Genomic DNA, 13866 nt, shown 5'->3' on the forward strand with positions numbered 1-13866 from the left:
GGGGGTGAAATACATGTTACTATGATTACGAATATTTCTTACATGGTATGGTCAGCTAAGGAAGGAACTGTTAGGTTATGTGATTTGGGTAGGTGAAACCTTAAGAACATTAGTCCTCGTAGTACGATCGAGGGATACAAGTGATAGGCCTATTTGAGCATAACAAACCCCACCCATGCACCCTAAGGTTGGACCATGTGGTGACCTTGTCTTAACACCACCCATGCGCCTGCAGGTTGGACCATGTGGTGACCTTGTCGTAACACCACCCATGCGCCCGCAGGTTGGACCATGTGGTGACCTTGTCCTATGTGACAACTCGAATTTCCAAGATTCCTATTTCCCATTAATTGCACGTTCATTTATTGTTTAGTTGTTTATTTGCACAATTAGTTGCTATGGACTTGTATACGCTTTGATGCAATGAATGGTATTGCGTGATTGTGCATGATTGTTTGTTAAATATTGAAAGACTTGACAAATATATAAACTTGGTGGTGAAACTGTGAAATTGTTGTGAGATGGTGTTCTTGTGTAAAATATAATACTTAGGGTAGTATAGAGTAATTAGTGAAACCTAAATTATACTTAACCCTAATCCCTTGTTCACTAATCATACTCACAAAAATCCAAGCACGTACTTTTCTCTGGCAATCATCACCACCATCATTGGCACAAGACCTTCATCACTTTCGATTTCCACATTTCCTTTAGAATCAACACAAGGTAATTGTCTATTGATTTCTTGATTATTATCAATTCTTGATTCTTGATTCTTGATTATGTGTGGCATGTAAACCCTAGTTCGTTATATGATATTCTGTGTTTAATCGATTCTGATTGATTGTGAAATGGGTATGGATATTGTATAATCGATTTCTTGATGATGTTGATGCATGATATGAAGGAATATTGATTGTTGTGTTAATTCTGCATTGAGAAAGTATGTAGTAGGGTTTTTGATCGTGTGAATGAAAAATTGTAACTGATGCCTTGATTCTGTGCAAAGATTGGAATTCACGCATTAGTGTTAGTCAGAGTTTTGGATTGATACTTGTCTGAGTTTCGTAACCCTAATGTAATTGTCTGAGGTTTAAATAAGTGAATGTTGTCTGAGTTTTATAATCAAAGCATAAAGGTCCGAATTTCAAATTAAGATTGTGTTGATCTGAGTTTTATGGAAAGGCTTGTGAGTCCGAGTTTGTAAGTGATGAAGTCCGAGTTTCATGGCTTTTATATTGGTCCGAATTTTATGTAAAACACACCCTAGTCCGACTTTGTTAAGGAATGGTGGAGGGGTCCGAGTTTTGAACCCCCTACCCCTGTCCGAAATTTATGACACTCCCTACATGGTCCGAGTTTTGTGATGGGCCTCCCAAGTCCGACCTTTGTGACCCACTTGTCCGAGTTTTTAAAGCAAGTAAATGATCCGACTTTTGTTTAGTTATCAATGTCCGAATTTTAACCATGTGAGGTCCGATCTTTATGAAGTTATGAGGTCCGATCTTTGCAATTAAGTAGCAGGATCCGAGTTTTGTTAGGATATGCTTTAGTCCGAGTTCTTTGGTTGAGGGTGGTCCGAACTTTGGGCCTTGGGCCTCTGGTCCGACTTTTAAACAGGAAGCCCCCCCCTCACTTTGTTTGTCCGAGTTTCATGAGCCACCCATATTGTCCGACTTTTGTTACCTATGGGGGTCCGAATTATGTGAGTTGTGAATACTCATGTCCTAGTTCTGATTTAAACAGTGTTTCGTCGTTGAGGTCATGGATGATAGATATAATTATGTAATTGAACTCTATGCTAAATACTAAGTAGATTATGACACATATGTAGTGTATAAATGATGTCACGTGATATACAGATTGGCCTTAAATGACATCTTTGAAACTTTGAAATAACATGCTAAGTGATTGAATTATAAACCATGTAATAACATGTGAATGAAATTGATTTCAATGCACCGTCTGACAACAAGGAATTATAATTGGGCTAAACATTCAATAGTGGGCCGATATCTTTACTCTTTAGTGAACTGCCTTAAATTGATTTGGGCTGTGCACTGTTAAGCTGCCAGTTGGAACATGAAGTGAATATGAACCTGCATGGTTAGATTGAATGTAGTATCTTATGTGATGCTATGCGTTGTGTGTGCGTACCATGTGATGGTAACAAACTGTTATGTGCATAATTAATTGTTTTGAGTAGGTGCTTTGTGTATTCTTGGTACATCACTAGTGTAATATGTGCAACGAGCATGAGATCTATGTGCGATGAAACTGACCATTATCGATGACCATATTAGGATTTGGTTGACTGACTGTAAACGAGTAACTAATCATACCGAGCAATCTCAGGTGAGTTCACACAGCCAAGGCATGGGGTTCCCAGGGTGGGAATGGGTTTTTGGATTATTTATTCGTACTTACTCAGATGATAGAATTTAATGATATGGTCCTCAGGGTGAGGAAGGGTAATGATGAGATACGACCTAGACTAGTATACCAATTGAACTGATCTTCGCACACACGCCAGGGGTTGGCCGCGATATTATGACTGATCTTCGCACACATGCCTTGGAAAGGCCGCGAACTATATACTAAAACTTCGCACACATGCCAGGGTGGCCGCGATACAAATATACATAGTCTAGAATACTTGAGAACTTTCCCTAATCTTCGCATACATGCCTAGAGGGCCGCGATACGAACTATTACGATACATGACTTAATGAACGAACATCAGGCTTACCATACTATTACAATTACTGAACTATAAACTGTGAACTCGCTCAACTAGTTGTTGATCCTCTGTTACATGCCTTGCAGGTCGTTAGATGCATGGAGCTTGCACAGGGAGGAGCAGGTCGTTGTGGAGCATGGATCGTGGATGCCATGTTAAAACATTTAAACATTGAACTTATGTTACACATTGGGTTTTCATACTTATGCTTCCGCTACGCTTTGAAACTATGATTATGTTTTGAACACCTATCGTATTGAATGATTGGTTTACATTTATTTTACTTTATATTAATTACATGTTCGATATGATTGGTGGCTTGATCCTGGTCAGTCACGCTCCCAAGCGGTGATACTCCGCAGGTGGATTTTGGGGGTGTGACATCCTATCCCCTCCCATGCGCCCGCAGGTTGGACCATGTGGTTACACATTAACTAATATCTTTCCTTATTTGCTTTCATACCAGAGTTTACAAAATATTCACACTTACAATGATTATAAAGGTTTATTCGCGCGCACATACTAAACACATGAACTCGCTCAACATTTTTGTTGATTTTTCAACTTACATGTATTTCAGGGAATTAAAAGATCTGGCACGGTATGGCACGTTTTCCCGCTGCACTAGTTTCCGAGGTCATTCGGGGTTTAGGGAATGTGACTCTTTCCTGGACAAGTCACAGTCCTTAAACTGTGTTTATGTTATGTTTAAGTTTGTAATGTTTGCTGAACAAGGTTCTGGTTATTAGGGCGTGTTCCCGTTAAAACAATGGTATTGTATTTGGTTTTCAAAACTTAATGGATGATCTTGCATGTTTTTACTTCATATAGCTTTGTTATGGTTAAGCTATGGTATTAAGAAGTCACACCAAATTAACCACGCTTCCGCAAAGCCAGGGTGTGACATTACTACCTTTGTTTTCTTTTGAAAATAAGCAAAGTTGAGGATGCTCAATTTCTTCTTTAAAGTCAAAGTAATAGATGAATTTTCTTTTTCTTTTCCCACTTACGTAAACTTTGTTATCATCTAAACCAACTAATAGACATTTTTCTATTAAAAGGGTTATCTGAAAGCCTTTGTCACAAAATTTCCCACAACTGAAAAGATTGTATTTCAAACCTTCTACATAGGCTACTTTCTCAATGGTTAGTGATCTATACTTGATACTGTTCTCCCCTTTACCCATTTTCGAAATTTACTAGTTTACCCAGTTTTTGTTTAAAGTTACTGAGTAAGCTCCTATCCCTAGTCATGTGCTTGGAGCTTCCTGAATCGCAGTACCAGATCTGTTTCACATGATGGTCCTGAAATGGTAAGGTTAGAGATTTTTTGGTACCCAAACTTGTTTGGGTACTTTTTCTGATAAGAATTTGCTTAACGTTTCTTCTTCAGATGAATAGTTCTCATCAGAATTTCAGAATTTCTGTTAAATGCTAAGTCATTAACAAATTGCTTGTTTTTTAAAAGATGTTTTTGAATAAGCCTCAGTATTTCAACACACATGCAATTCATTTTGTAAGAATTTCTTGACAAATTAGATTTCGATGGAAGGTTGGTAGTTCTTTGGAATTTGGGATGCGTTCTTTTTGAATTTCCTCAAAAAAAATCTTATTTCATGCCTTATTCCCTTTGAACTAGATTTTGATGATAAAGAAAAACTGTCAGAGATTGCTGATTTGCAAGATTTAGCATCAGATTCTGATGATATTTTATCAGAATTTGGATCTGATGCTTTTACAAAGGTGGTGGGATGTTTGATATTTGTTTTTATGTAGCCCAGCCCTTCACGTTTGTTTTTTGGTGTTGTTTCTATGTAGTTTATAAATTCTCTAGCTTGTTTAAAATCTTTTACTTTGATTTCATTATCATGAATTTTTTTGTACAAATTCTTTCTTTCTTTCTCATAAAATTCTATTTTATCTTCTTTTGTTAAGTTCTCTTCAAGTAGAAACTTGTTTTTAGTTTTAACTTCAATTAACATTTTTTTTTTTGCAAATCATCAGATTTTTTTATTTTTACAAAATGTTTTTCTTGTAGAAGTTTAAAATCTATCATGAACTTATTTAATTGATGTTCTAAATCTTGGTTATTTGATCTTACCTTGTGTTCTGAAGAATCAGATTTTTCATCAGAAATTCTTGCCATCAGACAAAAGTTTGTCATTTCTTCTTCTTCATCACCAGAAGAATCACCTGTTAGCCAGGAATCTGTTCCTGCAATCAAGCTGACCTGCTGTTGTCTTTTGGCTTTTTCAAGCTTTTTCTCATAATAAGAAATATCTTTTAGTTTCTTGTTTTTGCACTCTGAGGCATAGTGTCCTTTTTTGTTGCACTTATAGCACACTATTTCAGCTTTTTCCTTATCTTTTGATTTTCCTTCCACCGTTCCTCTATCACTTTTTTGGTATTTGTTACTTCTCCCTCTCAGCCTTTGCTCAAATGTTTTAGTGAGCAATGCAATTGCCTCAGTAAATGCTGAAAAATCTGATGAAGTGTTAGAATTTTCTAGATTTTAGCATTGAGAGGTTTGTGAATCAGAATTGATTGTTCTTTGTGTATTAGAGATAAGAGCTATAGGTCCTTCTCTTTGTGTTGAGTTTTCATAAATTTCTTCTTCTCTTGGAACAAGAATGCTGTAGAGATCATGCAAACACATGTTTCCCAGCTCTAGGGTGGATGCTAACGTCATTGTTAGACATCTCCGTTCCTTGGGTAGAGCATCCAAAAATTTTATATTTCTCTCGTTATTGGACTTTCCAACACCAAATTTTTTTAGGTCATTTAATAGCTTTGCAAATTTGTTGTATGTTTTAGAAAGACTCTCATTAGGAAGACTTTTGAACCTCTCATAGGAGGATACATAATTTGTACGTTTGTTTCTTTTTATTCTCTCCCCTCCTTCACAAAGATTTTCCAACTTATCCCATATTTCCTTAGCAGATGCACATGCATCTACTTAAGAGAATATGTCGTTAGCAAGTGCCATAATCAAAAGTGATTTGGCCCTTTCATCAGCTTCCACCTTATCCTTGTCCTCTTTGCTCTAATTTCTTTCTTGTTTTAGAGCCTAAGAGACAGGTAATTCTGGTGTTTGCTCAGTTGTTGGAACAGCAGGGACTTCAACACTAGGTATATGTGGGCCTCTCTCAATGGATTGAAACAGAGCTCGATCATGTCCGATTAGGAAGTTGATCATCCTGATTTTCCATTGGGGGTACTCCTCTCTGACCAAAGTCAGAGGCTTTGAGATAGACCCAATATTGAAAGCATTATTCCATGTTTGATTGCCATATTTAGATAAAGAAAAGTTAAAAGAACTTTGAGCACTTGATATTTTGAAAATAGTTTATTCAATCTGCTCTGATACCAATCGTTGATCCTAAATTTGGCAAGTGATTTCAAAAATATGAAAATGATGTGTGGAAATATAAATCAAACTTTCAAGAAACACAACTACATAATTTTCAAGTTTATATCACTTTGAAACAAGGTTTTTACAAGGTGATTGTGAGGTTATTGGCTAGTACAAATAAATACTTTAAGAATTTTGTAATGAAGGGCAATGGAGTTTTTGTTGTATGTAATGAATGCTTGGCTTAACTCATTCTCACTTCGATGTTGGGTTCTCTATTTATAGAGAAGGTTGGACATGAATAAACATTTGGTTATTCATGCACTAGTCTGCATAAAGTAGCTTTTTGGCATATTCATTGAATCCATCCAAGGTCCACTTGCTACTTTACTATGGTTGCAGAGCCTAATCCTTTTGACAAGTTGGTTCATCAGATTTTCTGATGAATAACTTACCAGAAATCTGTTGGCTTGGTCATCAGATTTTGCTAGTATTCTGAGATTTATCATCAGACTTATCAGATTGGTCCTTTCTGATCGTCCTTCTTTGCTTGTGATCACTTTCTGATACTTGTAAAAGATGATGTTTCGCTTTCTGCTTGCGCTATTATCTTGTATCTTCTTCTTGTATGATCTCTTGACTTTATCATCTTCAGGACATGATCAGACTGATTATATTTTTCTTCAATACTTACAAAAAGTTTCCTAACATGTTTTTTCGGTGATAAGTGGTTCCACAAGTTATGTTTCTTGATTATGTTCTCTATTCCACAAGCTTAGGTGAGGTTGTTAAAGATATGTCCGGAATAAAAAAAATGCTAGGGAAGGAAGTAGCCGAAAAATTATGAGGATGACGGTTGTTTTACTTTATTTGGTGAGATGTTGTTGTTCATTGTTATGATAGGTGAAGGATGATGTCTCGCGTGTGTATTGTTAATCAAGTAACATGTTAATTTTTTACATTAAAAACTATAACAGTACATGCTTCGATTAAAAAGAATATAATGCTTTTTTTAATGCAACCTTTTCATGTATGTATCTTGCAGAATCCCCTCTTTACCTCTTGAATAAAGAGTAGACATCTTACCACAATATCATATATATCTATAGTAATTTCTTGAAACATTTAATAATTAAATAAATATGCATGTTCTTTTGTTCGAATCCAAAGACGAACTTATACGAAATGATTGGCAAAAAGACATGAAAACAAGTACAAGGTAAGAAAACATGCAACAAATCAAATTCAAAACCTCGACAAACTAAAGGCACAACCAGACACATGTGACCAACATCCTCGAAACGCATAGACAATATCACATTTATAGGTTTAGAACATTACTCAATCATCATCCCGTTAAACATAGGCAGGTCACATGTATAGATTCTCGTCTCTCAACCGTCTTAATGGGATAACTACAAGTGGCTTTTTTTTCTTCATTGCGATACCAAATTTGTCTGAAAGATCATGTTCCTCTCCTTCTGGCAAGCTCCACTCGAATGAATGCATCAATGAAGCCAAAATATGCATCATCATCTTCTCTCCTAATGGGATACCCGGGCACCTTCTTCGACCCGATCCAAACGGGAAAAACTTGGGATTCGTCCCACTATAATCCCACTTTTCTAATCCCTCATTGTTCAAAAACCTCTCAGGGAGGAACTCAAATGGGTTGTCCCAATACTTAGGGTCCCTTTGTATAGCCCATACATTCAAAAAGATGGTTGATCCCTTTGGAACAGTGTATCCACCAACGCTGCAGGTCTTGTTTGGAGCTCGAGGAAGAAGGAACGGTAACGGTGGATGCAATCGAAACGTTTCCTTGAACACCGCATCAAGATATTTTAGTTTTGGAATATGGGATTCTTCAACTATATTGTCTAGACCTACTATTTCTTCTAGCTCAATTTGTACCTTCTTCATCACCTCTTTGTTTCTCAAAATCTCAGTCATGGCCCATTCCACCATGGCTGAAGTTGCATCTGTGCCTCCAAGAAAGATATCCTGTTACAAGAAAGTAGTAGAATCAATAGTAAACTGGTACGTTTATCACAACTTAAGAAGTTTGATCAACTTAAAATTCCCTTATTTGTACAAATTTTGTTTGGGTTATGCTAAACATATCATTCCTTTATTGTTTTTACCAAGTGTACCCCTCTTTTACTAGAGTGGTCACATCTTTGGTGTAAATAAGCCCAAAGGCTCGAGAGCTATTCGAAGCGGCTCGTTTAAGAGCCAGAATGAGCCGAGCCTTAAGAAGCTTGAGCCCGAGCCTGAAATATAGCTCGTTTAGTTATCAAGCTCGAGCTTAAAATACAAAGTTCGTTTAAGCAGGACAAGCCTAAACGAACCCAAACAAAATTTTAGATTTTTTTATGTATTATAATGCTAATGATGATTATAATTCAATGCTAAAAAGCCCAAGTCGGTTTCCACTTAGATCCATATAATTTAGACTAATAACATTGGTGAGCTAAGCTCAAACTCAAATAAGTAGACTCGAACTGACCCAAGCTCATGCTTGACTCAGCTCGTTTGCACCTCACATTATCTTTCTACTATTGTACGTTACGTTTAACATATAGGAAAAAGCGGATTTAGGGCATGTTTGGCTAAGATTTTTTAAACAACTTATTGATATATTGGCTTTTCTGGAAAATTCAGTATGGAGTGACTTATTGACTTATTGGTTTTTTCCTCTCACATACATCCTCATTGCAAAACATCATTTTGAAACTTATAACTTTTCAAAAAGCTAATAAATCAATAAGTTAGGGCATGTTTGGCTAAGCTTTTTAAAGTAACTTATTGACTTATTAGCTTAATCAAAAAGCCAATAAGTCATTTTAGTGTTTGGCAAATTGAAAAGTGCTTTTGAAAATGGCTTTTGAGATGAATGAAAAGGAGTTTTTAAGAAGTCACAATATTGTGACTTTTTGGCCAGCTTATAACTTTTCAAGCTTCAAATTACCAATATACCCCTTATTTACCCCTTTATATCATATAAGCTAAGCCAAACACTTTTTAAAAAACAACTTATTGACTTATTGGCTTTTCCCACCCCATAAGCTAATCCAAACACTTTTTTCAAAAACTCCTTTTCAAAAAGTCCTTTTTAACTCTAATAAGCTTAGCCAAACATGCCCTTATTTCAAAAAAAACTTAGCCAAACAGGTCCTTAGTAAAAATGGGTGTCCTGCTTTTAAGACCGTTTGCGCTTGTTGAGTTGATGGGCTTTTCTTGTATTATTAATTAATTGATGATCAAGTAGCGAATTGAAAGGTCAAAATTGGAAAAGGTTGGATTCACGAGATAGATATGTCTGATTATTTTTGTTTTTTTTTTGCTTTTTTTTGTTATCTAACATTTTATTTTCAAATATATGTAAGATTTAACATAAAAAATGTAAAAATACATGAGTTTTTAAGACTTCTGGTTTGCATTTTGATTTGAATTAAATGAAAACTAAGTTGTATAAGTAACTATTTATCTTGTAGTATCAAATAAAAATCATTTCGTATACAACTCATAATTACAATAAAACTAATATTGAGATTTAAAAAATATTAAGAAAATACTGTGTAATTAGAAAATATTTAATTGTGCAGCGAATTATCTTTTTCCAAAACAAATAAAGCTCTCAAAGAGGTTTGAGAAAACATCCAATTTTATCCTTTTGAATAGAAATAAAGAATTATATATAACTAACCACAACTAGGGCTTTCAATTGAGTCATGGTGATTGAGGGCCCCGTGGTTTGATCTTTAAGCTCTAACAAGATCTGCAAGAAATCTTTCTTTCCTTCTTGCTTAACTTGTCCTTTATTTTCTAGTGTTCTCTCTCCTATTGTTTTCTCGAAAATACGGTCGAATTGCTTCATTTGGTTATCCATTTTTCGCTTGACGCCTTGAAGATCAAAGCGTGCAAGCGTGGGGAAGAAATCCGAGACATTTAGTCCCTCGGCAATCTCAACGACACCGGATACCACTTTTCGTATCTCATCGCTAAGATTAACATACTTCGACCCTTCAACCAACCCTTTGCCCCAAACTATGTTTGTTAACACATTCAAAACCGTCGAGAAAGATATCTCGTTGATATCAACCGTCGTACCAATCTTATTATAGACCGTTTTTATGGTCTTTCGGACTTCATCTCGACGGTACGAATGAGAAGCTTCAAGATTCACATTGCTAAGGACTTCATGCACCAAAACTTTTCGTAAATTACGCCGGTTAGCGTTGTTGGGTGCCCATGCAACATCATTAGCATTGTAACTCGCCGCTAGACCAGCTGTATGCGGGTCCCTATTAGCGAAACTCTCGTCTTGCTCACCCGTTACGACCTTGGCTAGCTCCGCCGAGTTCACCACGACATGAAGCTTGCTTCCGAGATAGAGCTTGAAAATGGGCCCATAACGGTTAGCTAATTTGGTGAACTCGTGGTGCAAGTTAGGGCCAAGGAATGGAAAGTAGCCCACTATTGGTAGACCTTTGGGGCCAGGTGGCAATGAGCTTGAAACAGTCTTGTTGTACCATGAAATGGCTAGAGTCATAACCATAACAACAAGACCGGCAAAAACAAGCTCTTGTTTCTTGCCGATGGCTTGCTCCCACCATATGCCATTGATGTTTGATGCCATTTTTTTTTTTTGTTTTTTTTAACATGTACAATTCTAGTAGCCTATCATTTTATAGAACGAAGTGGGTCATCTCTACCTACCTAATCAAATTACGGATATAGAATGAAGTGGGTCATCTCTACCTACCCAATCAAATTACGGATAGACAAGCAATTTTTTTTTTTTTTGTTAATTTAGGCCCTTTTTTTGGTAAATCATCAAAACTACGTTATTACGTACAGCGTTCACTTTTTAGAATTTCAGTAACATATGTTTTGTCATAATATACGTCCCGCTCGCGGTATGCGCATATAATGTATATATGTGTGGACGTTTAGTGGTAAAACTGAAAGTGCACTAATTTTAATATTAGAGTAAATTACGTTTTTGGCTCCTGTTGTTATGCAACTTTTACTATATTAGCCCAAAATAAGAATTTTTAACATATCTGCTCCCATGGTCTCTATAACTAATCATTTTGGCCCCTAAGTCTAACCATTTTAGCCCCCACAGTCTCTATAACTAACCATTTTGACCCCATGATCTCTAGACTTAGGGGCCAAAATGGTTAGTTATAGAGACCATAGGGGCAGATATGTTAAAAATTCTTATTTTGGGCTAATATAGTAAAAGTGATATAACCATAGGGGCCAAAAACGTAATTTACTCTTAATATTATTTTACTAATTTCATAAAAATAACGATAAAAAAAAGGGATGGTTAATAGCCGAAAGACAAGGGAATACATGCACTAATTGGCTTTTATCTTAAATGTTGAGTGTTACTTATGTGCCTTATGTCTAAAGCTTGATGCAAAACTACTATGGAGCCGAGAGTCTCACGGGAAGCAGTATCTCTATTCCTACAGGGTAGAGATAAAGTTGTTTACATCTTACCCTACTCAGACACTACCCTAATTTTGTTATTTGTGAGATTTAGTGAGTATATTGATGATGTTTTAGCATAACAAATTTCAATCTTGAGGCAACAAATTTTAATTTTTTTTTTTAAGAGACGGGAATCTGGCTCAAGAAACAAATTTTAATTGGTGGGTAAATTATCCATGTTGCTGCTCCAGGGGCCGTACCAACCACCAATTTATAGTCCCAATGGCGCACGAGAATGGTTTTGTAACGACAGAAAAAGGTGTGACACGGGAAAGTTCTGATTTGTTGAAATAGTTTTTAATTAAAAAAAAGAAATGTCATATATATATATATATATATATATATATATATATATATATATATATATATATATATATAAAAGGCAAAAGATCAAATATAAATAGCCTAATCGTACAAAACGTACGAAATACATGAAAAGTTAAAAAAACGTAGTGACATTTTCGTAATTATTTACTCGTAGAGTAATTATCAAAATTACCCTACAAATGATCTTGTAGGGTAATTTTGTATAGTATCATAATTACTTTACAAATGATCTTGTAGAGTAATTTTATCTTTTAGCTTAATTTTGATTTTGTAGGGTATTTTTAAGAGCATCATAATTAGTATACAAATGATCTTGTAGGGTAATTTTAATTTTGTAGGGTAATTTTGTAGAATATCATAATTACTCTACAAATGATACATATTGTACACTAATTTTGATGTTTAAAAAATGTTTTTTAAACATTTTTATGCCTTTCGTAGATTTTGTACGATAAGACTATTCGTACAGGATCTTTACCCCATATATATAATATAATTTTTTTAAATAAAGAAGAAAGCGTCAAAAGACTATTTATGAAACTCATAAGATAACCATTTTACAGTAATTACCAGTCACCTGAAAGGTAGAAAAATTCCCTAACAACCTCAGGGTTTTGAATGTGATGGCCAAGAGCTGTCCATTACTCCACTTGAACATAGCCTTGTTGGCCAAGAGCTATCCACTGCTCCAGTTGAACATAACCTTGTACACGATGCACAAGGTTCTTGAACGCCACAAGTTTCAACTACCTTCTCATAAATGATTACGATAACTCCACCTTTAAAAAAACGTTTGATTTTTTTGAACGGCAAACAACAACATTTTATTCATCATCAAATTTTTGGACAATATAATGGTTAGTAAGTTATTAAGCCAACTATCTTTACATCATCGCATAGAACATAATAAAATTACATACAATCGAAAACAGTATATTGATTAGTTGTCTATCCAATTCAAACCTCACCCATGTTTCCCATTCTATGTTTATCGGTTTCGCCCGAAATTTGACCCACATGAAGAAAATTGTTTGGATCTCCCTGAATATTGCTTCAAGGTTTATTTGTTTTCCACCGAAGATGTGCTCGTTCCTTACTTTTCAAATCTCCCAACAAGTTGCCAAAAAATTACTTGTATAATTTTTTTTCTTATGCTTATCAACCGTCTCGTCCTTGTGAAAGTTCAACAGGTCCTTTGTGCTAGTCGCACTACACCATGTGCTTATCCTTTGCCATATTTGCACAGCCACATAACATCCTGTAAAAAGATGATCAGCGTCCTCTTCTTCATCATTACATAGTTTGTAGGAACTATGCTCACTTTTTAATAAAAATATATTACAAAATATATAATAACGAGACTCTCGTTATTTGTGGGAAATTCTTCTAGTACAATACCGGTTACATAAACTAAATAAATAAATTTAATATACAATTTAATTGTAACAATCTTGATTCAAGTCGATGTCTTTGGAAACTTCAACCGCACCTACGAGATCGAAACTCCGCTGCAAGACAAGCAAAATTGTTGACGGTTTTGTCTCCCAGATCGAAACTCCATTCAACACGCTACCCTTAAAACAGATTCCGCGCCTCCTCTCAGACGGTTCTGTCTCCCAGGGTACAACAACCGGAACAGTATGTGTACTACCGGAGATGACTCTCATGCCCGAGATAGCACCGGGTATAATTTGGTGTTCATACAATTAGGAAAATATGAAGTTGAGATAAGAATAACTTAGAGAGTGCTCCTCTCTAAATTTCCATGGAACAAAAGATGAATTTTTGTGTGTATCCTCTATGAACTCCCATGATCATATATATACACACATATGGAGATTAATTTAATTAAACTAGTCATAAACAAGACATTAATCTTGTCATAACTATAATCATTAATCTTGTAATAAACAAGATAATTAATAGTTTTTAATCTCTA

The 13866-nt window shown here is 35.5% G+C and overlaps 1 protein-coding gene across 2 annotated transcripts; it reads right to left on the minus strand.

Moving 5' to 3' along the window:
- Nucleotides 1-7385: 7385 nt before the first annotated feature.
- LOC110897567 (probable (S)-N-methylcoclaurine 3'-hydroxylase isozyme 2) lies at nt 7386-10763 on the minus strand. 2 transcript variants are annotated; one of them, XM_035981866.1, is made up of 3 exons: nt 9802-10754; nt 8007-8096; nt 7386-7913 (listed from the first exon to the last, which is right to left on the minus strand). In XM_035981866.1, the coding sequence occupies exons 1-3, from the start codon at nt 10732-10734 to the stop codon at nt 7464-7466; spliced, it is 1473 nt and encodes a 490-aa protein (XP_035837759.1). In that variant the 5' UTR covers nt 10735-10754; the 3' UTR covers nt 7386-7463. The 2 variants fall into 2 exon arrangements, with proteins under 2 accessions (XP_035837759.1, XP_022000023.1); XM_022144331.2 differs by having other exon boundaries at nt 7386-8096; nt 9802-10763.
- Nucleotides 10764-13866: the final 3103 nt, after the last annotated feature.

This window comes from Helianthus annuus, chromosome 13, assembly GCF_002127325.2.
Source record: "Helianthus annuus cultivar XRQ/B chromosome 13, HanXRQr2.0-SUNRISE, whole genome shotgun sequence".
Taxonomy (NCBI): Eukaryota; Viridiplantae; Streptophyta; class Magnoliopsida; order Asterales; family Asteraceae; genus Helianthus; species Helianthus annuus.